Source organism: Muntiacus reevesi, chromosome 8, assembly GCF_963930625.1.
Source record: "Muntiacus reevesi chromosome 8, mMunRee1.1, whole genome shotgun sequence".
NCBI classification, from domain to species: domain Eukaryota; kingdom Metazoa; phylum Chordata; class Mammalia; order Artiodactyla; family Cervidae; genus Muntiacus; species Muntiacus reevesi.
Window position 1 is genome coordinate 61,850,621 of NC_089256.1, and position 24,736 is coordinate 61,875,356.

The following is a 24,736-nucleotide window of genomic DNA, read 5'->3' on the forward strand; positions in this document are numbered from 1 at the left end:
CTGTGACTGTGAAACTCCCATGATACAATTTGCAGAAGTTGAAGAGAGGACCCTGGGCATCACAGACATTGGCATGCTGCCTTCCTGGGCAGGCTTGACAGACTGGCTTTCTCTGGACCCTGTCCTTTGCTAAGGAGGATGTTTAAGATCCTTGAGCTAAAATCTTTCTGATGAGATATTGCAGAGTTCTCTTTTTGATGAGATATTGCAGAGACACTGACAGTGAGAAGCCACACTGTCAGCAGCCATTGGTTGAGTAGTGAGATGGTTCTTTAAAATGGTTCATTCAAATGGACATGCTGTAAGTGCTAAAGTACCATATTTGGATGTTTGGAGTCCTTGACCCCCTTTGATCAATGCTGATAGGTACACACAGGCTATTTACTTTGTTTTCAAGAATCTGTCATGGTAGATATTTGTCATTCTTCAGCCTCAACCCCAAATGAGAAACCATCTGGCAGAGACTAACCTGATGGGTGACAAAGGAGAAAGCAGACGTTATAAATTGAATAATGTGTGGCATGTAATTTCCCTTGGGCTTTGGGTTAGCACCTGCTTGAAGCTCTCAACCTACCCTGCACCCCCACTGCTCTTCTCTGTATCCACCCCGTTCCCATCACTGAGAGCTGAAGTTTCAGCCAGGTTCTTTAATCCATAGGGCTAACTAAGCTTAGCTCACTGGCTTGTTCTCTCTTTCTGTTGGTGGTGGATCCGAGCTCTAGAATATAGATAAAAATTATCCTTTGACCTCAGCAAGAGAGGTTTACTGGGAAGGGAAAATCTTTTTTGTTAACAATGCTAGTTAAAATTTGAATGGAGACTTTGTGATCAGTTTTTTACATGATTCCTTCATTTAATCTTCACATCAACCTAAGATGTGAGGATTACTATTGCCCATTACTATTGTCCCCATTCTTCTACTGAGTAAGTAAAAAATTAAATATTTGGAATGTTCACAAAGTTTCAACAACTCAAACTAGGTTACATGAGAACAAAGACATATTTTAAAAATAATATTTAAAAATTCTTAGCAACACTTTATTCTCCCAAATATGAGATTCATCGCTTAAACATTTCATAACCAACTAATGTATTCAGCAATCTTGTATTTTACTGATGGTGTAACTCAGGAGTCAACAAACTATGCCCCTCCCTCCAACCAAATCCAGCCCACAACTGAAAAAATGTACAGTCCATAAGCTAAGAATGGCTTTTACATTTTTTATGGTTGGGGGGAAAAATGAAAATTCTATGACACATGGAAATCATATAAGACTCAAATTTTCAGTGTCCATAAATGAAGTTTATTTTTGGAATATGGCCACACTTATTTGAGTATATGTCATCTACAGCTGCTTTTGTGCTAGAATGGTAGAGTTGAGTGGCTGCTACAGAGAACCACAAAGCCTAAAATATTTACCATATGGCTCTTTACAGCAGAAAAAAGACAACTTTTCAACCCCTCTTATAGAATAAACTTCAGTCCTGTTGCCATTCAAATTAGGCCAAATGCTGAATTTTCAAAAGAAATGCTTTGCTCCAGTTTAAATGAAAGACAATTCTATTTTCTTTAACACCACTCCACAGAAAAAGTGGGTACCATGATCTAAATAAGACTTATTCAATATCGGCAGCATACATTATATAAAACTTGAAATCTCAAGGAAACGAAACATTCCTCTGATCTTTTGTTTATATAAATTTGCCGAACACATGCTGTTCCTTCACGGTGAAGATAGACAGCAGTTTTGTCAACATTTGTCTAATTTTGACTCAGTCAAAACAGAAGGATATAGGCTTGGGGCTCTGTCCTGTTACATCATGGGTGAACTTGCAGTGAGTGTGGGCACTGCCATCTGCTCTGGAGGGCCTCACCATGGGCGCTAGCCCCATAAAGCCCCAGTTCTTCTGGAGCAGGAACAACCTTTCCCATCAGGGCATGCAGTGGGGAGGGCCCATGCTTGCTTTAATGCTTTACCTCCCTTCTTGGAATTCTTAATGATTTTTTAAATTTTATTTATTCATTTACTAGCTGTGCTGGGTTTTCATTGCTGTGCCAGGACTTTCTCTAGTTTTGGCAAGCAGGGGCTACCCTCTAGTTGTGGTGCTCGGGCTTCTCATTGCGGTGACCTTGCTTGTTGTGGAGCACAGGCTTTAGAGTGCTCGGGCCTCAGTAGTTGTGATGCCTGGGCTCAGTAATTGCAGCTCATGAGCTCAGTAGCTGTGGCTCAAAGGCTCCAGCGTGTGGGCTTAGTAGTTGTGTTGCATGGGCTTAGTTGCCCTGCAGTATGTGGGATCATCCTGGACCAGGGATTGAACCCACGTCCCCTGCAGTGCAAGGTGGATTCTTAACCACTGGACCACCAGGAAAGTCCTTTAATGATTTTTGATCTTGCATTTTTATTTTGAACTAGGCCCACAAATTATACGGGCTTCCCAAATGGCTCAGTGGTAAAGAATCTGCCTGCCAATGCAGGAGACACCGGAGATGCAAGTACGATCTCTGGGTCAGGAAGATCCCCTGGAAGAGGAAATGGGAACCTGCCCCAGTATTGCCTGGAAAATCCCATGAGCAGAGGAGCCTGGTAGACTTTAATCCATGGGGTCAAAAAGAGTCAGACACTGAGCAACTGAGTGTGCACGCACAAATTATATAGCCAGTCTTGCTTCCTATAGATGATTATGTACAGGCAACTACATTACAGGGAATGTGAAAGGAAATTCTTACACAACAATTTTTTTTCTCTGTAACCCCATATCCTATAAGGGAAAATGTTGAGCAAGATCCCATAGACAAGATCTTCCTTTGTCTCACCTACAGTGTGAATCAGAGGTAGATTCCTGCCTTCTCTGAGCCTCTTTGTTCTCAGTTGTAAAATGGGATAAGAACACTTATGCTGCCTTGAGGGGTTGTTATAAGGATCCAAGAAAGCAAAAAATGCACTTAGGAAACTGTAAAGCCTTTAAAGAAATGCAAAGCCCCCTTTCTTTACAACAAGGATAGATCTAGAGCTGTCACAGGAGAGACTCCAGGAGGTCTCCCAGGGAGCTCAGACTGACACCACCACTGTTCTGCTGCTCCTTAGATCAGTTTCTTGCTACAGCCCAATTTCCAAAAATATCACTGCCCTGCTTAAAACCCTTCAATGAATTCTTTCTGTCCTTAGGTTGGGGCAGGGATCTTGTAACAGTGACCATGGCCCTGTTGTAGTACTAGTCTCTCTGGCTAAAAGAGACCCCAAATAAAAGAATAATCTGGGGCTTTCCTAGTGATCCAGTGGTTAGGACTCTTCTCTTTCACTGCTGAAGGCCTGGATTCAATCTCTGGTCAGGGAACTAAGATCCCACAAGCCACATGGTGTGGGAGAAAAAAAAAATAATAACCTGAATAAACTATATCTGAAAGAAACTCAAGAAGGGCCTGAATCACAGTTGTTTTTCTCTAAAACAAATGGATGATCCAAGCACATGGTCCAACTTGCCTTTGAGACCCAAGACTGAGCATCTTGAATGAATCATCTAGGTCTTATTCTTCTCCCAGGACCTAGAGCACTGCGTGGTCTGGGGTGGATATAAGAGAAGTTAAAGGCTAGTCAGGCAGCTTGGGGTCATATCTTCCCTGCCACCTATTTTTAGAGTTGTGACCTTGGGCAAGTCACTGAGCCTTCATCTCTTCTCCTAGTTGTTGTGAGGGTTAAATAAGGTGTAAGGCAGAGGTGATTTCCACACGAGGTGGAAGTACTGGGCACGAGGTGAGAAGCCAGTGTGTGGAGGTGCTTCAGTGAACCTGAGTTCAGTGCATTAATAGCAGTGACCTTACTGGAACAATTTATACTCTGGAACCCTTGGTGTGTATGGAATCATCATTTTCATCCACAAATAATATGCAAATGAACTAGTTGTGGTCAAGATTATTATTGTCAAGTTCCTTTGATGACTACTAAAAGTAATTCTGTTTCAGATTCTCATTTTGGTTGCTTTATCATTTTTGGCAACTCTTGTGGATGGTTTTCTAATGAATGTTTAAAAGTGGTAACAGCATAAATAGCCTACTTTAAAAAATAAAAACTCCTTTTCCAATGAACCTTTTCATATCTCAATTCAATTCCTTTTAACGTTTCATACTCTGAATCTTTCAGGAAGTTATAGGGCTGTTCTGTAGGGGTTTTTTTGGCTTGTTTTGTTTTTCTAAAAAGACAATCTCTGGATAAAATGCTTTCTAATTCTGAACACAACAGCCTGAGGTCCTCTTCTAGGGAGCAGTCAGTAATCTCAAGGTTAGCCATTTCTTTCCAGAATCCTTCATGGTTCCATCTAACCACTTGGAGACATGAACCCATTAATCTGTTTAAAGTAACTGATAACCTATCCAGGAAAATCCACACACATACACTATTTTGCATACACTATTTTTGCCAGGGGATTTATGGACCCCATCAAATCCACCCACAGTAGCCTTGAGGATGAGTGGTCTCGGTCTAAATCCCTACCCCAAGATACTAACTACTGATAACAGCTTAATGTTTGTTCCTCACTCCACACCCCACTCACCTTCTGGATATATTTGCATTTTATCTGGGAAAAACCTGGCCCAGCTGAAGGGACTCAGATTTTACCAGTGGAATTTGAATTTCAGGCTCTAGCAACAAGCATGATGTAGAGAAATTTTCAGCCGGGGCAAGCCATTACTTATTATTTATTTACTGTGTGATGTGTTTACTTTTTTGGAAGTTTTCAAGCACAATTATGGTTCCATTACAACATACCCCCAAACTCTCACATCAATGATTTAATACCTGGAATCCTGCCTAATCAGTCTGTAAACTAGGATTAAACATAAAAACAGAGACTACCCAAAGATTGACACGTTACTGTTTTACAGGATGAAAACTCATACTATATCAGTGAGGTGGAAGCCTATTTGACTGTCTCAAATCCAGGTAAGTAGTTGGAGAGGCCTGTTCCACCAGCGATGATGCTATGTTTTTGGTTAGTTCATTTTTCATCTCACTAATCTGTGATGCTGCATTTGAGAAATAGGCAGAGATACAATAACACAGTAGTTAAAATAACAAGCTCTAGAATTGGACAGCTTGAGTCCAAACACCATTTATTAGCTCTGTGGTTTTGGTCAAATGTTTTCACCTCTATTTCCTCATTTGTAAACGGTGACAGTAGTACCTATCTTGGAGAATTAGTATGGGAATTGAACAGGAAAATGCACATCAGGTACTTGCACAGTGCCAGACCCAGTGAGTTGACTGACCCTCACTGGGTGATGTGATCTCAGACACAGGTGAATGCACCTGCAGTGGCAAGACAGGAGGGAACTTCCAGGCTGCTTCACTAACAGCCTGTGGGTGAATTCATTGAGGTTCATAGTCTGGTCCTCAGTCCCAGAAGTCCTTAGCACACCCTTAGCAGCTGTCTCTTCAAGGAACCTGGTGTTAAACCAAGGTTATAAACTGATGTATAAAATCAGAATGCTAATCTGTTCTTTTATCATGCTATTGTTTCTTATTGTAACTGCAAGGGGACCAGAGAGTTAGGTCCTCTTGGTCAATGAACTTTCTCCCATTTGGGAAACCAAGTATATTCAGAAAGGTACCTGATGGAGGTGGAATTAGAACATGTGGAGTTATTATATGATTTAAATGTTTAACCCCATGTGCCTTAAGCATTCACCTCCTTGAAAAGGGTGTAACCTGCATGAGACAGCACCAGTCTTTGAGTAGGTCCCTCTCTCCATCAGCACTCAGATGGCTGGAGAGGAGCCTCTCCCTTTTCATGCGTCCCTGAATGATGCAACAACCCCTCCCAATGATGGGCCTAGTCCTTCCTTTTGTTCTATTAATGCATTCAGTGTGATGATATGCAAATATTCAACTCAGTAACTTTGCATGTCTCCGCTCTCATTAATTATTAGTAAAGAGTTCATGTGATTTTGACTCAGAGAACAATCTTACTTCTTTTATTTCTGAAATTTTTGTGGGCATTTTTTTTGTGTGTGTGTGCCCAAGCATTGACAATTGTCTGCATCAGCTCTGCCCCCAATGATTTAAAATAACTGAAGAAAAGATTCTCAAAAGTTTTGGTTTCAGCGTTATCATATTCCAGTGTAAGTGAGATGATGCTCAAATACTGCAAACAGACACCAGGAAAAAGTCCCCAGAGAGCACCTGGGTGAGGTTTCATGACATGAAGGTGGCAGAACTCCAGAAAACCACATGTAAGAAAGGCCATTTAACGCTTCATGGGCCGCCAAGCAACAGCTGGGGCTCAACAGCTATTTGCCGGGATTCTTGCATGTCTCTATTTCACCGTTGTGTTCTCAGAGAAAGTTTACCAAGGAATGAAACGTGCGATGATGATGTTTGAGACTGTGGTCGGACATTCCTTCAAGTGTGTGAGTGAACAGAGCCTCCAGCTCTCAACCCACCTTCAGCTGAAAACAATGAACGTCCAACTTCAAGCTTTTGATTTTGAAGATGACCACTTTGGAAATGGTGAGTTATGTCACAAACATACACTTCTGAGAAAGTGTACCATGGGTAGTTTTAAGTTATTTTTGTTTGAAACTTTCAAAGGAACAAGAATCACGTGAACATCCTAGAACAGTATGATTCCACCACCAAGCTCTCAGGGTCAAGTTTCTCGGGCCAGCCCTCCCACCATTATGGGAGTCAATACTAACCTCAAAATCCAGCTAAATCTATTTTTGATTGTTGAGAGGTACTGCTAATGTCATTCAGTTGTTATGAGAGAGATGTTTTAGAAACTAAAATTCAATTCTTGCCCATAGGTAGAAATCCTTGTAACACTTTTCCTGGTGGGGAGAAAAGGGATTCCTACATGTCTTAACCCACTCATGTCCACTGCCCTCCTGTTGTAGGTTACATTCTCCTTGTCTGATGAAATACACATTCTGACTCATTTATATACACATGCACATAATCAATCAAAAAGTCAGAAAATGCCATTGGCAACCTCCCCAAACAAGCTGCTGAGTACTGGGAAACTCAAGTGTCTTTGGAGAACACTTTAAACATCCTGAATTTGAGTGATGGCTAAAATTCAAGATGTCAGAATAGATTCTTTCCCACTTACAGAGGGAAAAGAAAAAGATGTGATAATTCTAGACAGAAATACACTCAGCTGGATCTCCTCTTCTCGAATCCAAGCTGTGCCACCGAACTAGTGCTTCCTCAAAGTTAGTCTTAGTTTTCATGCAACTTCTGTTTTGGGTTTTTACCACGACAGAGGAAGGCAGGTCATAGCAAGAAGACCAGGGACAGCCCAGGGAAACTTTCCAGAAAAGTCCTTTTTTCCCCACTGGGAAAACAGTGTTACAAGGATTTCTATATATGGGCAGGAATTGAACTTTAGCTTCTAAAACATCTCTCTCATAATATGTCAATGACATATGAGCACCTCTCAACTATCAAAAATTGATTTGGCTAGATATTTAGCTGTAAATTAAATTTCTGTAATTTGAGTCTGATTTCTCTGTAAAGTTGAAGATGTGAGGGCAGAAAACTCCTGATATATTAACACTTGGTGAAAGCATTTAGCAAAGGAAGTAGTAAAGTGTTATTTTCTGTGGATCCCCTGATTTCTGTAGGTTTCATCTGAGTCCTACAATTTCTATCTTCATTCTAGACCTTTACCACAGTCCAGATTAAAATCTAAGATTAAATATTAAAATTTGCTAGTAGGATTGCCCCTACATTGTCATCTTGCCTCAAAATACCCAGTTTGAAAAGTTCTTTAAAAAATTCATTATGAAATCTTGAAACACCTCTGTATTTAATCATGTGGTCCTAAAAATAGTGCACACATTTGCTCTTCCTTCCCCTCAGAACCTGTGTATAGAAGGAAGTGAGCAGGTCTGGGAAACCGCTTAGTGGCAGAGGTGAGAAATGAAAACCTTTCAGCAGCACACCAGGCCTGCTATTAGCAGTGCTCACGAGGAGATGTAAAAGCTATCATTTTTTCCTCTCCCTCCCTTGCCCTCTTATATAAATTGCCACAAAACCCTGTCAGTTCTACAGCCAGAATATTTCTCTGGTTCCACCATCCCTACTTCAGCTCAGCTCCTTATTCCCAGGCCTTGTGCCTCAGATTTCACTAAAGATGCTCAAGTGTGAAATTGTATGTCATCCTGTAAATAATATTTTCTACCAAAGAGTAAGAGAAGATGGAGAAAGGAATCAGTTAAAAAATAAAAGTTACCGTACAGTATGGCGTTATAAAAGACATAAGTACAAAGAGCTGTGGGAGCGCAGAGGGCAGTGTGACACTGCATTGTGGGCAGGAGGTCAGAGAAGCCCCGACCGACGGCTGGCCCTTCACCAGGGGCTCACAGAACTGGAGAGGAATCCCGCAACTGTAAACGCTCAGCCTTGTCAAAGAGGATGGTCATCTCAAACAGTAGGCTGCTGCCCCCACTTCTCAAACCCTTCTCTAAACTCTGGGAGCCTGCAAGAGCTCTCTCTGGTGTCAGGAGCCTGGGCCGTCTGGCAGCCCCTTTTAAGAAGCACAGAGTCCCCACTGAAATGTTGTGAAGTAATTGGCCTCCAACTAATAAAATAAAATTTAATAAAACAAACAAACAAACAAACTCAAAAAAAAAAAAAAAAAAGAAGCACAGAGTTTAAGTAGAATACTCTGGCCACATGATTTGGTGCAGATTTTGATGTTGGGAAACAAGGCTCCTGGGCTTACCCTGGCTCGAGTCAAGACACAGTTCTGATCCTGACCTCTAGCCCTAACCAATATTTCTCAAAGTTGAATCTGCCTCCCAGTCATGTCAGAATCACCTGGGCCCCAAGACTGACCCACTGAATCAAAATTACTTGGGTGTGAGGCCCAGGGATCTGTGATATAATATACCTCTTAGGTGGTCAGAGGCCTGCAAGTTCCAGAGGGTTGCGGTGACCCCTCCACTTCTCATCTTCACCTGTCTGTGCCTCTAAAGCAGCAGGGACAGGCCCAGTCCCTCCATCTCTCTCTCTTCTCTGTGAAGCCGAGGCAGGTGGGGGCAGTATCACTTCCCAGCGTCGCGGCCAGCCTGTAACATCTGTTACTCTGACTTCAATTGCAGCGGATGCATGCTTCAGTGACAGAAACAGGAGAGAAATCCCTGTGGCCGTGGGCTTGAGTATCGCAGTACTGCTTGCCGTTTTGCTAACAGCATGCCTGGTGACCAGAAAGAGGTCCAGTAGAGGATATGAACGCATGTAAAGCCCTACCTTCTTCAAAATGTGCAAGGTTAAGGCCTTGGAAATGCTGGATGCATGTTTAGCCTGAAGTGATGGGATCACATTTTCTAGTTGCCAGCCCCACCCTCCCAATCCAACTGGGAAACCAGCTTTCCAACAAAGGCTGTCAAAGCTAGCTACGGGTAACCCCCACCCCACTTCTTCCCGGGCCACATGGGCTTGAGTTCCATCCACACCTGATAATACGGACCTGGCTGGGAGAATTAGGGACAAGAGGCATGGATGTGAGCAGGGTCCTGTGAGATGGAGAAAGCAAAACACCAAAGGAAAAATTGTGGGAAAGACATTTTCAAACTGTGCTGATTTTTCTTATAGGCTTCAAAGAGTCTCAAATGCTAGGCTTTTGTTTTGTTTTACTTTTAAAAAACCAATCCAGTTCTAAGTAAATTCTAAAGTGATTTTAAACTCCTGAATTAAAAAAAATAAAAAATAAAAATAAACTCCTGAATTTTGCACATCTCCTGATTTACTTAAATTACCAATGGTCTTAAATAGACCATCACTTTTAAAAGGACATATTCTACACTGTTAAAATGTATTATTAGTAAAAAAAAAAAAAAAAAAAAACTAGAAACATCCCAACATTTCATTTTTTTAATGTAAAGGATATACCAAGGATCTTGGCAAACAAGGGTCTTAATAAAGGTTAGTTCTCCAATTCCTTCACCTTCATGTGTTGTCTACCTGCATAACATCTTCTTTCTGCTTTGTCTCTGTTTTTCTTTGATTTTAGTCTCTCCTTGTAGATTTACTAGTTACCTTGGGCCATTGTAGGAGGAGGAAGTAAGCAAAGCATCTAAACCACCAGAGATGGCAAGAAGAGAGAGATCTACCCATTTTTGCAGGAAGGGGACCCCTGTCAGGGCCTGAGAACGGGCTCTTGTCTAACATTCAGAAATGAATTGTTCAAGGAGACACATGTGCTGACAAAGCAAGAGACTTTGCTGAAGGGGCACCCAGTTGGGGGCAGGAGGGTAAAGGAACCTAGGAGAACTAGTCTGCCACGTGGCTCACAGTCGGGATTTTATCATGATAGGATTAGTTTCCAGGTTTTCTCTGGCTAATCGTTCTGACTCAGGGTCCTTCCTGGTGGTGCACGCATTGTTCAGCCAAGATGGATTCCAGTGAGAAGGATTCTGGGAGGTTGGTAGGACATGTGGTGTCTCCTTTTGACCTTTACTGAGTTCTTCCAGTTGGTAGTAGATTGTTAGTTCCTCCATGTCCTTACCACATCCTCCTGTTGTAAAGTAACTCAAGCAAATGGTTGTTATGGTGCCAGGTGGCACTTCCAATCAGTGTTTCCCCTAAAAAGATTATTACCCACTTTCCTTTTTTAGCAAACATTTACCAAAAAAAAACAACAAAACAAAACAAAAAACTGTAAATCGGAAAATTCCTGATTGGGAGTGATTGGTGTCTAGAGGAAAAGTTCTATCAAAATGTGGCTTGGAAAGTTATTCATAGTTTTCTATTACATTGACTATTTAAATAGCAGAACTGGGTTATTATTTCAGAGAGAGGGGAGATTAATGGACTTCTGGATATTTTTAACTACTTTTACTAACAGAAATGGTTGTCATGTTTCTACATTTTCCAGAGGTGTCATTCATGAGTTTTAACAGAAAGTTTATGAAAGTCGGCAACCACTTTATAAGCACCACTTATCTGGGACATGTACAGCTTTCCTTTGAGGTGTTTTAGCTCTCTCCACTTTCTCAGAAATGACAGGGATAAGGAGGGTATACCGCAGCTTCAAGAGCTCTCCAAGAGAGGGTCAGGAGTTCCTGTCTCCTCCTTACAATAGGAGGTGTTGATGCAAACCTAGGACTTGAGGACCCAGTGTTCCCCAAAGTGACTTGGGCTGAACAGCAAGGGCTTGGCCTTGGAGAGATGCCATCCGTCTCAGTCTCCTCCTTCCAACAGGCAGCAGCCCATACCTGCGCCAGACTCCCATTTCCAGTTCAACCTCAAGTGTACTTGTTAGGTTCTGTACTCCAGAGCACGGGTTGTTTATTCAACATGCCGCTAACCGCCCTGTAGAACGACTAAAGGAAGGTTCTAGCATAGAAATTTCTTCCACAGCAGATAGAAGACAAAGTCGAATTAAAATAAAAGAGAGAGGTAAAGCAATTCACTTGAGTTTAATTTCCCTTTCTACCACCTTCAATGAGTTACTCAGAGTGATGGCTGCTGCTTAGACTCCTGTGATCTATCCCTTCCCCCATCCCACACCTATGATCTTTAAAACTGCTTTGAATTAACATTCTAGTAACAAAGAACACAGGTTTTGTTTGAATAATTAGTAAATAAATGCCCGGCTGCATGATGGCCTGACAGTTCTGCCCACTATTGCAGTGATGTCTCAAGAGGGTCTTCCAGGGGAAGGTAGTGAGATTGAGACTGTGGTAAACAGGGCATCTGGAAGTGGCCTCCTCCTCCATCCCCTGGGGCTGCCCCACCTCCACTTCTTGCTGCCTCCACTGTCTCTTAGAGCTTACAGGTTACTGCAGAGGCTGCTCATCCTCTTCTGAGCACAGTAGGCTGCTGTGACCGGCTCCAGGAAGCCTCACAGGGGGCCTCTGATCCTGCCTTGCTGCACTGGTCCCTTGCCTTAGGCTCTCCTGCTTCCTGCTCATCCAGCTGGTTCCAACTCGGTTTCTCCCTTCAGCTGATGGAGAACTGAATTTACCCTCTCTCTCTGCAACCTACCTAGAGATAGTAGAAACCTTCACTAACATGCACCTGGAGATAATCCATCCATTGTTAACTTTGATGTATGCCTGACCCTTGAAGGATGCCAGGGGTTAGAGAAGTCCTACTTCCCATAACTGAAAATCTCTGTGTAAAACAGATTGGCCCAGCTTTTAGGTGGTTTCCTCTGTACCTGTATTCTCCAACAATCCCAAGTAGAACAGCAGTGTTCAGTTCAGTTCAGTCGCTCAGTCATGTCCGACTCTTTGCGACCCCATGAACTGCAGCACACCAGGCTTCCCTGTCCATCACCAACTCCCGGAGTCCACCCAAATCCATGTCCATCGAGTTGGTGATGCCATTCAACCATTTCATCCTCTGTTGTCCCCTTATCCTCCTGCCCTCAATTCTTCCCAGCATCAGGATCTTTTCCAATGAGTCAGCTCTTCACATCAGGTGGCCAAAGTATTGGAGTTTCAGCTTCAACATCAGTCCTTCCAATGAACACCCAGGACTGATCTCCTTTAAGATGGACTGGTTGGATCTCCTTGCAGTCCAAAGGACTCTCAAGAGTCTTCTCCATCACCACAGTTCAAAAGCATCAGTTCTTCAGCACTCAGCTTTCTTTATAGTCCAACTCTCACATCCATACATGACTACTGAAAAAACCATACCCTTGACTCGATGGACCTTTGTTGGCAAAGTAATGTCTCTGCTTTTTAATATGCTGTCTAGGTTGGTCATAACTTTCCTTCCAAGGAGTAAGCGTCTTTTAATTTCATGGCTACAATCACCATCTGTAGTGATTTTGGAGCCCCCCAAAATAAAGTCAGCCACTGTTTCCACTGTTTCCCCTGCTATTTGCCATGAAGTGATGGGGGCAGATGCCATGATATTAGTTTTCTGAATGTTGAGCTTTAAGCCAACTTTTTCACTCTCTTCTTTCACCTTCATCAAGAGGCTCTTTAGCTCTTCTTCACTTTCTGCCATAAGGGTGTCATCTGCATATCTGAGGTTATTGATTTTTCTCCTGGCAATCTTGATTCCAGCTTGTGCTTCCTCCATCCCAGTGTTTCTCATGACGTACTCTGCATATAAGTTAAACAAGCAGGGTGACAATATACAGCCTTGATGTATTCCTTTTCCTATTTGGAATTTTTAATATTGAAAATAATCTGTCTATAAGTAGACCTGTGCAGTTCAAATTGGTATCCTTCAAGGGTCAACTGTATTTCCTTCTCAAGAACACTGCTTTACAAACTGGAAACATACAGAGGACATGGTTTGGTATCCCTTTTACCTGGTTCCATAAGCGTTTCTCTGTGCTGCTAAAGGTACAACATGTCATTACTGTGGCTGCTTATCCTGAATATGCTATCAATGTTATATGATAATTTACATAGCTATTCTGTTATTACTGGGAATTTTTATTGTTTCTAGGTTTTCACAATGATAATGTGAATAAAGAATTATGTATGAATTACATACAAAACAAACATTGATTAACAAATATGTATCAAGGTGTCCCGGAATTTTGGTGCCTCTTGTGTCTCCTGCATTGGCTGGTGGATTCTTTACCACTAGTGACACCTGGGAAGCCCTAGGACTTGTAAAGGAGAAGTTGTAATGAAAGAGTGAGGTGAATAGGACATTACACGGCTAAGAAAACAAATTGAGCATCAAATTAACACACTTACATACTAAATGGAAACAGGTAAAAGACAGAATAGGTAGAGCTGAAAACTGAATTATCTTCATAGAGAAAAAGACTGAGATAATCAGTTAATGCAGATAAAAATTATGCTTAAAATTAAGCTTACATTATAGGAAAGCTGCTAGGTATTTAGATCATCTAAAGTAGGGATAACTGCTGCCTCTGAGGTACAGAGTTCAAAAATAAAAAGATGATATCTTTTAAGATGTAATAGGTTTCCTTAAAAGAAATAATTGAAGTTGGAGATTGAAAGTGCACAATGTATCCCAGGGGGGAAAAAAAAAGGCTGATACAGAATGATTAATGTTATATCCAAAGTAAGCCATAGAACTTTAAAACTAAAGAATTTTTTAGACATACAAACTCCCCCTTCCTCTGAAAAAAGCAAATAACCTATAAAGGGGAAAATTTGAAACTGGCCTTAGATTTCTTTGCAATAACATTTAAAGCCAGCAAACAACAGACCAATGTGTAAAAAATCCTAAGGGAAAGTGTGGCCCCAAGATATTATTTGAGTAAAAAGTTAATAGGCAGAGTTCCTTAAACATTAAGTAATTCAAGGGAAACAGCACCAATGAGCTCTCCTTAAAGATATAGCTTGACAATGAAATTTGGTCAGAGAGAAGCCACATTACAAACAAGGATATCAGCAAACATCTCTCAGGAACAGAGAAAGCACAGTTTTGTTTTTTTTTTTTAATGTGCTTTATCTATTTTAAGAGTTAAGTTTAAAAAGCATTAAACAGTTATGGATCTGAGATTTTATCATTCCTTCTCATATATGAAATCATATATGTACATGGTCTTCATCACAGAATTACTTATAATATCAAAAGATTAAAAACAACCAAAGGTCCATCAATCTGGGACAGATACATCCCACGACAGAATACTATACAATTACTAAAAAAAAAAAAAAAAAAAAAAGATGATATGTATGTATGTATGTATAAGGAAAATTATCCAAAATATATCATTAAATAAAAAATGTATGATGCATAATAGTGAGAAAAGTGGGAAATAAAGTATATTTTCACCTTTGCTTCTATCTGAAACATTAGAAATACATAAGAAACTAAGTAGTTATCTAATATTGACGGGGGAACCAGTAAGATGGCAGAAGGGTAGAAGTGATACTTCTCAAGGTACAGCATTTTGTATTGTTTTGACTTTAAAAAATGAATGTGTTCTATATTTGAAACAAATTTTTAGGAACCAAAGAAATCATAGTCATCAAATAAAATTGAAATATTGTAAATCTGAACAATGTTTTTAAAAATGTTTATAGCTGGCTCTTCAGAATTTGAGTTGGGAAGAACAGAGATGGAAGAGAATCTGTTAGTGTTAATCTTTCAAAACAGAATCAATAGATAATATCTACATTGGAAACACAGAACTTAGAAAACACATCTCTATTTTATAACCTCTTAATGCCTTTCATAATATTTTATTTATTTAATTTGTGTATTTTTATATCTTTTTTGAACTTTAAAGACATCTTTTATGTAACAATATTTCCCATGACAAAGAAAAATTTATTTCAGGCACAGTAATTCCTCTAGTTTTATTTTTTTTTTCTTCTCTGAAATGCAAGTAACATTACAATGAACAATTTTGGTTAAAATGGATTTCATATGATCCCATTTTATTTTTATTTATTTTTAAACTTATTTTATTTATTTCTATTTCTTTTTCTACCCATTCTTATAGTTGTAAAGAAAGATGCCTGCAATAGTGTTGTCCATGTTTTAGCAATGATAATTTCTGGGTAGGTGGTTTTGGGGAGATTGTTCTTTTTCTCTGCTTTCTAAATCATTTTAATTATTTTTAATGAGCATATATCATTTTTTAAAAATACGGTACTTTTTCTTTAAGCACATGAGCACACACATGCATACACACACATATGTGCAGAGAAAACAAATGCCTCAAAGATTTATAGTGATTAATTCAAGAGGAAGAAACAAGGTGATTAGAAAACTATTTTGTTAACTTTTCTGTATTTTGAAGATGTTTAAACAATGTCTTATTAAATAGTATAAAACTATATGGAAAGTAGATATGAGATGATACCACTCTAATGACAGAAAGTGAAGAGGAACTAAAGAGCCTCTTGATGAGGGTGAAAGAGGAGAGTAAAAAAGCTGACTTAAAGCTTAACATCTGACAGTTTTGTATTTTTTTTCCAAATTATTTTAACTTCTTACATTATGTTCTTTCTTATGTAAGAAATCTATGGATATTTATGTGTACAATATTATATATGACAAAATTATATATAATTTTAACAAGTATGTAACTAACAAACTTATCATATACCAAAAGGATTCATGAAAAGCAACATTTTCTTGTCCCTCCTCTAAGAGATAAAGTACTTTAACTAGTTTTAACAGTCTCAGGGTAACTATCACCTTAATTCTCTAAAAAAATAATTAAAAGCTTATCCTATTTCTTAATTTATCAACTTTAAACCTCTTGCTATGGAAGATAAGGATTTCATACTCTTAAGCCACCCTTTTTATGATTATATTACTGTTTTTTGTTAAATCAATAAGGTATGCATCATTATAGTATAAAAATGTTTCACCGTCAAGTCAAATAGCATACTACAAGAACATTTCCCATCTTGTGTGGATTTTGTTTTTTTTCCGGAGTCTCTAATTACCATTCCCTCTTCCCTGTCCCTCCTGATTCTTTTTTTTGGACCTCAGGTGAGAACTGGGTTAATGGTGATTATTCCTGCAGAACACAATTTCAGTACTGGCTCATGGAAGGTCTCAAGGGTATATCCTCTCATCTATCCTTGAATAAGATATAGATAGACTTTTTCATTTTTTGTATTCAATTCAGTTCCCTTTTATTCCCAGGACTTTCCATCCTTCTCCAGTCTAGGCCAATAACATTTTAAATGAACTGAATAAGTGCCCTCTAATGTAGTAAAGAAAAGAGTTTTGACAAATTTGCAAACTTTCACTTTTAAGCTCTCATAAATAGGTCTATTTTCTAATGCTTTTTCTCACTAAAAGCAATGAAAGAGAACTATAAGTGTGACAAACATGTTTAATAAAGTGGAGAAACATCACATATTTTCCACAGATCATGTTTATGGTGACACAGTCTATTTAACTAAGCATAGCCACTTTGCAGAGAACAATACCTGGAAGAAATAGAATTGCTGCTGCTGCTAAGTCGCTTTAGTCGTGTCCGACTCTGTGTGACCCCATAGATGGCAGCCCACCAGGCTCCCCATCCCTGGGATTCTCCAGGCAAGAACACTGGAGTGGGTTGCCATTTCCTTCTCCAATGCATGAAAGGGAAAAGTGGAAGTGAAGTCGCTCAGCCATGTCCGACTCTTTGCGACCCCATGGACTGTAGCCTACCAGGCTCCTCCGTCCATGGGATTTTCCAGGCAAGAGTACTGGAGTGGGTTGCCATTGCCTTCTCCAGAAAACAGGACTAACAATTATTAAACATTTTTGTTAATTGCTGAGAATAGAAGGTTATCTTATTTCATCTCTTAACAACTTTATATATTATTTGCTTCCTTTATAAATGAGTAAATTGCAAGTTTAAACAACCTGCCCAGGAAGTAAAAGTCAAACATAGGTCTGACTCTAAAGCTCATATTCTCCTCACTCTATAGCCTGCTTTCTGGTCTATCCTCACTAAACCTTACTGGCTGTATTGTGTTTATTTTTCCTCGTAGTGGATGAATGTTCATCTGACTACACAGTTGTGCTTCCTGTGATTGCGGCCGTCGTGGTTGGTCTCCTCGCTGTGGGTTGTATCGTCTATGCAATCCGTTTAAGGCATGAATATTCTGGATACCAGAGAATCTAGTTGGTGCCCAGGAGAAAAGAAAAGCATGGAGTTTAGAGAACCTTTTCACTGTTTCCAGGATGTTGTGGACTTCCCTTGGAGTGTGGATCCTCCCAACCATGTAAACCATCATCTTTCACAAAAAACAAAAAATCATTTCAGATGTAAGTTCAAGCAGCTTATCAATTTAAAAATATTTTTGTTTGCTTTACGAAAGATCTGAGGAGTTAAGAATATTTCTAGTTTCATTGAAAATATTTTAACCAAAGTCAATTATTATTGTTGATTGAATCAATAAGTTAAATCATCTTGCTAGAAATAATTTATTTTGTTCTATTCTCTATTGCCACATTATTACTAGGTAAGAAAACATACTTGAGAGAAACCGAACACTTGAGATACATTAAATTAATAATGTATGTAAGGTGGTAAATACTCCATATTATAAACCAAAGAATCAATTGTAATTAATGTTACCTGTGTTCACATGGGAACTTTACTTTACCCTTGATCTTTTCCACTTTTAAAGCTGCTTCTGCTTTGCATAAAAAATATACTTTCAGTACTTATACTATGTTTTGTGTGATGTACATCTCTCTGGCAATTGACTTACTTCCTTTTCCACTTTAAATGTTTCCTAAAAATCCTCAAAAAGAGCAACGTATCATAGTGGTCTAGACTTTTGATGTGACACCAAGAGGAATAGATCAGCTTATATTTTTGTCTTGACTCCCGCTTCAGAATCACTAAAGACTAAGAATTAGGTGGCTACAGACAAAAGAATTAAATAAGAAGCAAGAAACATTAATAATGGCCCTTTGCTATTGAACACATATATGCCAGACACTAGGTTAAGCAGTTTATATACATCTTATTTAATTTCACAACTTAAATATGAGTAAACTCAGACTTGAGGAATTTCCCAGCTAACAAGTGGCAGAGCCACATAAGTGTCACCTAGCTAACAAGCAGGAGAGCTTGATTTGACTTCCTTCTTGTCTGGTACCAAGGTCTCAGTTTTTTCACTACCCCAAACTGCATACAAGAATGATGACACTAAGTGCTGTCTGAAGACTCACGCAGGTATATGCTCCTTTTTACAGAGGAAATGATTTTATCCAGAATGACAAGCAATTAGAATACATGAAAGGAGGACTTAATAGAAAATGAAATGAGTCTATCTTCAATGAAGTTCTCTACTCCCTCAAAGAAAATTGAGAGGCTCTGTAAAATGTTTGTTTCTCATTTTTATGGGATTGTTAAGCTGTGAGTCTAAAGATGAAGAAAAGAAGTAAGCTTTTCAAGGTATTTTTGTTTCTTTGAACGAGAAATCTAACAGCTAACCACCTTTTCTTTCTTGAACGTAGATCCCCCTCTTGTGGTAACTTGCTTCTTCTGCAGATTTATGGCCACATTTTCTACTCTAGTTCATTTTATTCTGTAGAGCAGCCAAGAATTTTATTCCTCTTTGTTCTTACTACCAAAGAAAGGAACTAAGTCAGAATACTAACAGAAAAGACCATCCCTAGCATTCATTAGTAAATGAATAATTCAAGTCACCCTGGAGGACACAGTCACTTTCCTGATTTGCTCTCTTATGTCTCAATACTGTTGGCAAAGTCCTAACTTTAGTCTTAATAGAATATTGAATTGTATTAAAAGTTTTGGTAATAAAAACTTATTTTTGAGATTAACTTATGTCATTCATTTCTTGTAATTCGGTTTTTGTGCTATTAAAAATTTTGTTTACAACCTTAGTAGAGGTTGTTGCTTCAATCAATAAGCTAAATCATCTTCCTAGCAATAATAATTTATTTTGTTCTATTCTCCATTGCCACATTATTACTAGACATGAAGACCCATTTGAGAGAAACTGAATTTCTGAGAAGACAAACTATATTGAAGATACAAATTAAATTTCTCAACTCTCTGTCCAGACTACCTGAATGATTTACTGGTTTATTTAAGTGCTGCCGCAATTTACCATTCATTCATTCGTCCAACCAACATTGATTACGGACTTCCAAAATGATAGACAGTCTGGCAGAGGCTGAGATAAATAAGAAGAGGTCTTGTATTAGTTATCGATAGCTATGTAACAAATTGCCCTGAAACTTAGCAGGTTAAATCAGCGAACTTTTACTATCTCACACAGTCTCTGAGGGTCAGAAGTCTTGGAGTGGCTTAGGTGGCTGGTTCTGGCTCACTGTCTCTCTCCTGGTGGCGGCTCACCTGTTGGCCAGAGCTGAAGTCACCTGAAAGTTCAAATGGGGCTGAAGGATCACTTCAAATTTCACACCGTCTAGCATAGCCATAGGCATGCTCACAACATAGCGGCTGGCTTTCCCCAGAGCAATGATGCAAGAGAGAGACTGACCACCTAGTCACAGAAGTGGCATGTCATCGCTTCTGCTATATTCTGTTGTCACACCAACTCTATCCCTGATATTAATACAATGTAGGAGTGAAGACCAGGACACGCAGAAATCAAGGGAGCTTTTCTTGGAAGCTGTCTACTCCATGCCCACTGTCAAGGCAGAATTACTGATTTACTTTTGGGGGGGAAACTCAGGTATAGAAATTCCAGTACATACACCAAGAAAAGTTGCTTAATAGTAACCTATACAAAGGGTAACTGTAGTAGGACTGTTTCCAGTCTTCCTTCCAACTCTGCCCCAGATGGAGCACACCCCCGGGAGAACAGCCTGTCAAGCCCTGGCGCTGGTAGTCTGAACCAGCCGCTGCTCAGGTTGATTTGCCTTTCTACAAAGGTAGGTTGTTGGTCCATGCTCTATAAAATTCATTTATAGCTTTGCTTCAGGAATTTGTCAACTCCCCTATGCTCTGTTATAATATAATCCAAAGTGATCTGGATCACACAGATATGCCACGGAATATCACACTGAACCCTACATTGATGATGTCATGCTAATTAGACAGGACAAGCTCGAAGCAATTATTATGCTGGAGGCCTTGGTTAAACACATGTGTTCCAGGAAGTGTGAAGATTCAGGGACTGACTACCTCACTGAAGAATTTAAAGACACAGAGGATCAAGGATGTACCAGAATATCCCCTCCAAGATAAAATACAGGTATTTTTCATCTTGCACCCTTTCCACAAAGGAGGAAGCACAGAGCCAGCTAGGCCTCTTTTGGCTCCGGTGGCAACATTCCACAGCTAGGAAAACTCCTCTGGTCCATTTACTAAGTGACACAGAAAGTGATGGGTTTTGTGTGGGGCCAAGGCAGGAACAGGCACAACAACAACTCCAGGCCACAATGCAATCAGCTCTGCTGCTTGAGCCTTACAATTAGAAAGACCTCATAGTGCTGGAGGTTTCTGTAGTGGGCAAGGGTACAGTACAAAATTTTTGGCAAACCCTAGTGGGAGAATCATGACACAGTCCCCGGGCAACTGAAGCAAGGCCAAGACCATGCCATTTGCAGCAGAAAAATACATCCACTTTGAAAAGCAGCTCTTGGCATGTTACTGGGTCCTGGAACACTTGACCTTGGGAGACGAAGCAAACATATATCCAGAAGTGATCATTTTTTAGCTGGATTCTGGCAAATTCACCGAGCAATAAGCTGGATGGGCCTAGTAGTAATCAACTGCAGGATAGAAATGGATGTCCAGGATCAAGCCCAAGTCGGCTTAGAGAGCATAGTTAGGTAAGAGGATCTCTTTGTTTTAGAGAATACATATTAAAGTAACTAGGACTAAAAAAGAGCATCATGTCTGCAACTTACTTGCAGATGGGTTTTTAAAATGTGAGTATATGAGTGTGTGTGTGTGATTAGGTACCTGGAGAGAAAAAGATACAGCAAACATTGTAAAACATGAACACTTGGGATATAGAGGAGAAGGGTGCTATTCTTGCAGCTTTTCTGTAAGTTTGAAGTTACATCAAAACAGAATGTTTAAAACACTATGTGCTTAGGTACCAAATTCAGAATATGCAAAAGGGTACATAGTAAAAAAGGTGTCACTATCCTATTGCTGTCCTGGAGTGAATAACTTTTCCCTCCCAGAGGCTGTTGCTACATACTGGCTTCCCAGGTGGTTCAGTGGTAAAGAATCCACCTGCCAAGGCAGGAGATGCAGGTTTGATCTCTGGCTCAGGAAAATCCCCTAGAGAAGAAAATGGCAACCCACTCCAGTGTTCTTGCCTGGGAAATCCCATGGATAGAGGAGCCTGGTGGGCTTCAGTCCATGGGGTCACAAGAGTCAGACATGACATAGCAACTAAAACAACAACAAAAACAACAAATTGCTGCATACATAGCATGTATATTTTCTCCTATTTTTACACAAGTGATAGAATAATAACCACGATTCTGCACATTGCTTTTTTCAGTCATCAATCAATCTTAATATATGAGTATATATAGGCTGTCTCATTCTTTTTTTAGTGATTGCACAACCCAATAAATGTACACCTCTACATTTATTTAACCAGTCTCTTTTAAGCAGTTCATCATTTCCAACAAAGAAACAGTAAGTTTCCTTAATCAGACATTATTTCAAATGTCTATATCTCAGGTGATTTCTAAGAAATAGCTTTGCTAGGTTTGTGAATTTGCAGTTTTGATAACTATTACCAGAGTACTCTGTATAATGGTTGTGCCAATTTTCACTCAATAATGATAATATTCTCACGCCCCTCACTAATTACAACATATAATTAAACTTTTTGATATTTGCTGATGTGATATGTATATCATTATAGTTTTAATTTGTATTTCTTTGATTTGGAATAAAGTCAAATGTTTTTTATATTTATTTACATACTTACATTTCCTATTCTGTGTATGGATTTCCCCAGTGACTCAGATGGTAAAGAATCTGCCTGCAATGCAGAAGACCCAGTTTCTATCCCTGGGTTGAGAAGATCCCCATGGAGAAGGGAATGGCAACCCACTCCAATATTCTTGCCTGGAGAATCCTAAGGACAGAGGAGCCTGGCGGGCCACAGTCCATGCAGTCATAAAGAGTAGGAAACGACTGAGCGACTAACACATGAACATTCTATGGACTCCTCACATTCTTCTCTTTCTCCTTTTATACTTGTAGGTTCCCCCCTTAGCTTTACTGAAGTATAACTGACAAATAAAATTGTGTATATTTAACATGTACAATGTGATGATTTGGTATATGTATACCTTGTGAAATTATCACCACATTCAGGTGATGAGAATACTTAAGATCTACTCTCTAATAAATTTCAAATATACAATATATCATGATTATAGTCACCAGGGTGTACATTAGATCCACAGAGTTTATTCATCTTTTTTCTTTTCACTGTTCATCTTTTAACTGAAAGTCTGTACCCTTTGACCAGCATCTCTCCTTTTTTCCCAGTCCCTCAGCTTCTGGTAATCACCATTCTACTCTCTGTTTCTATGTTTGACTTTTTTTTTCAAATTCCTAATGTAAGTGAGATTATGCAGTATTTATCTTTATCTGGTTCATATCACTTAACATAATGTCCTCCAGGTTCATCCATGCTGTTGCAAATGGCAGAATTTCTTTCTCATGGTTGAATTATATTTCATTGCCATGTGTGAGTTATGTGTGTGAGTATATAATCTTTATTCATTCATCCAATTGATAAAATACTTAGGTTCCATATCTTGGCTATGGTGAATGATGCTGCAATAATGGTGGTAGTGATTTTGTTTCCTTTATATATATTTCCAGAAGTGAGATTGCTTAATAATACGGTGGTTCTATTTTTAAATTTCTGGGGAATCTGAATACAGTTTCCACAATGACTGTCCAATTTACTTTCCCATCAACAGTGTACAAATGTTCCATTTTCTCCACATCTTCACTAACACATGTTATCTTTTATCTCTTTTGTAATAGCCATCCTAATGGGTGACAACTCATTGTGATTCTAACTTGCATTTCACTCATGATTCGTGATGCTGAGCACCATTTCATGTAGGTGTTAGGTATTTGCATGTCTTCTTTGGGGAAAATATCTGTTTGGGTCCTTTCACAATTTTTAAATGGATTATTTGTTTTTTGCTATTGAACAATATAAGTTCTTTATATATTTTAGATATTAACCCCTGTCAGACAAATGGTTTGCAAACATATTTTCCTGTTCAGCAGGATGCCTCTTTATTTGTTGATTGTTTCTTTTACTGATGAAGCTTTTAGCTTGATGTTTTCCCAACTTCATTTTTGCCTTTGTTGCCATTGATTTTGGTTTCATATCTAAAAAATCATTGCCAAGACCAATGTCAAGAAGCATTCTCCCTATGTTTTCTTCTAGTAGTGTAAGGGGGGTTCAGTTTCATTCTTTTGTATATAGACATCCAGGTTTACCAATAGTGTTTATTGAAGGAACTGTCTTTTCCCCACTGGATGTAATTGGTGCCCTTGTCAAAGCTTAGTTGATCATATACTCTGGGCTCTCTATTCTGTCCCCTTGGTCACTTCATATTCTTTGAAGTTTTTCTCTTGCATTGTAGATCTTTTTTCCTTATTGATTTGTAGGAGTTATTTGCATATTAAGGAGAGTACACCTCCATCTGTGATAAGTTATATAATTGTTTCCAGTTTATTTTTTTCGGTATATATGCTTTGCTGTGCAGATTTTCAAAAAAAATTATGTATTAAATAGTTGAATTTATCAATTCTTTCTCTGTTATAGTTTTTGAGTATTGTGTTACACTTAGAAAAACCTTTCCTTCTTTAAGATATCCCTTGATATCTTCTAACACTTTTGTCCTTTCATCTTTTGTGTTAAATCTTTTATCCATTTGGAACTTATTTTGGTGTTAGATGTGAGGAGTGAGTAGAGATTCAACTTTTTTTCTTCCTAGAGGGTTTGCCACTTGTCCCAATACCACTCTTGAATCATTGAGCCTTAAAATCTAGAATGAGCATTGCATTTTATCAAAGACCTATTAAGCAACTATGAACATGATATGATTGTTTCTCTTTTAAGTTATTAAGATTAATTACTTATATTAATACTGAATCTTTCTACATTTCTGAAATAAACCTTACTAATCATGGCATATTACCCTTTCCATATGCTACCAGATACTTTTTTGTCACTGTTCAGTTGCTCAGTCATGTCCAACTCTTTGCAACCCCATGGACTGTGGTAGGCCAGGCTTCCCTGTCCTTCACTATTTGCTTAAACTCATGTCCATTAGGTTGATGATGCCATCCAACCATCTCATCCTCTGTCTCCCCCTTCTTCTAC

General features: G+C 39.1%; 1 protein-coding gene across 2 annotated transcripts in view; it reads left to right on the forward strand.

Annotated features, from left to right (window-relative positions):
- Nucleotides 1–19,115, forward strand: part of LAMP3 (lysosomal associated membrane protein 3) — a 32,580-nt gene extending 13,465 nt beyond the window's left edge. Inside the window, exons 4-6 of one of the 2 annotated variants that reach the window (XM_065942849.1) lie at nucleotides 4,883–4,940; nucleotides 6,336–6,506; nucleotides 17,393–19,115. In XM_065942849.1, coding sequence (XP_065798921.1) covers nucleotides 4,883–4,940; nucleotides 6,336–6,506; nucleotides 17,393–17,526 — 363 coding nt within the window. In that variant the 3' untranslated portion in view covers nucleotides 17,527–19,115. Of the gene's footprint in view, nucleotides 1–4,882; nucleotides 4,941–6,335; nucleotides 6,507–9,103; nucleotides 10,066–17,392 lie in introns of those variants that run through there. The other variant, XM_065942848.1, reaches the window with a different exon arrangement.
- The last annotated feature ends 5,621 nt before the right edge of the window (nucleotides 19,116–24,736 follow it).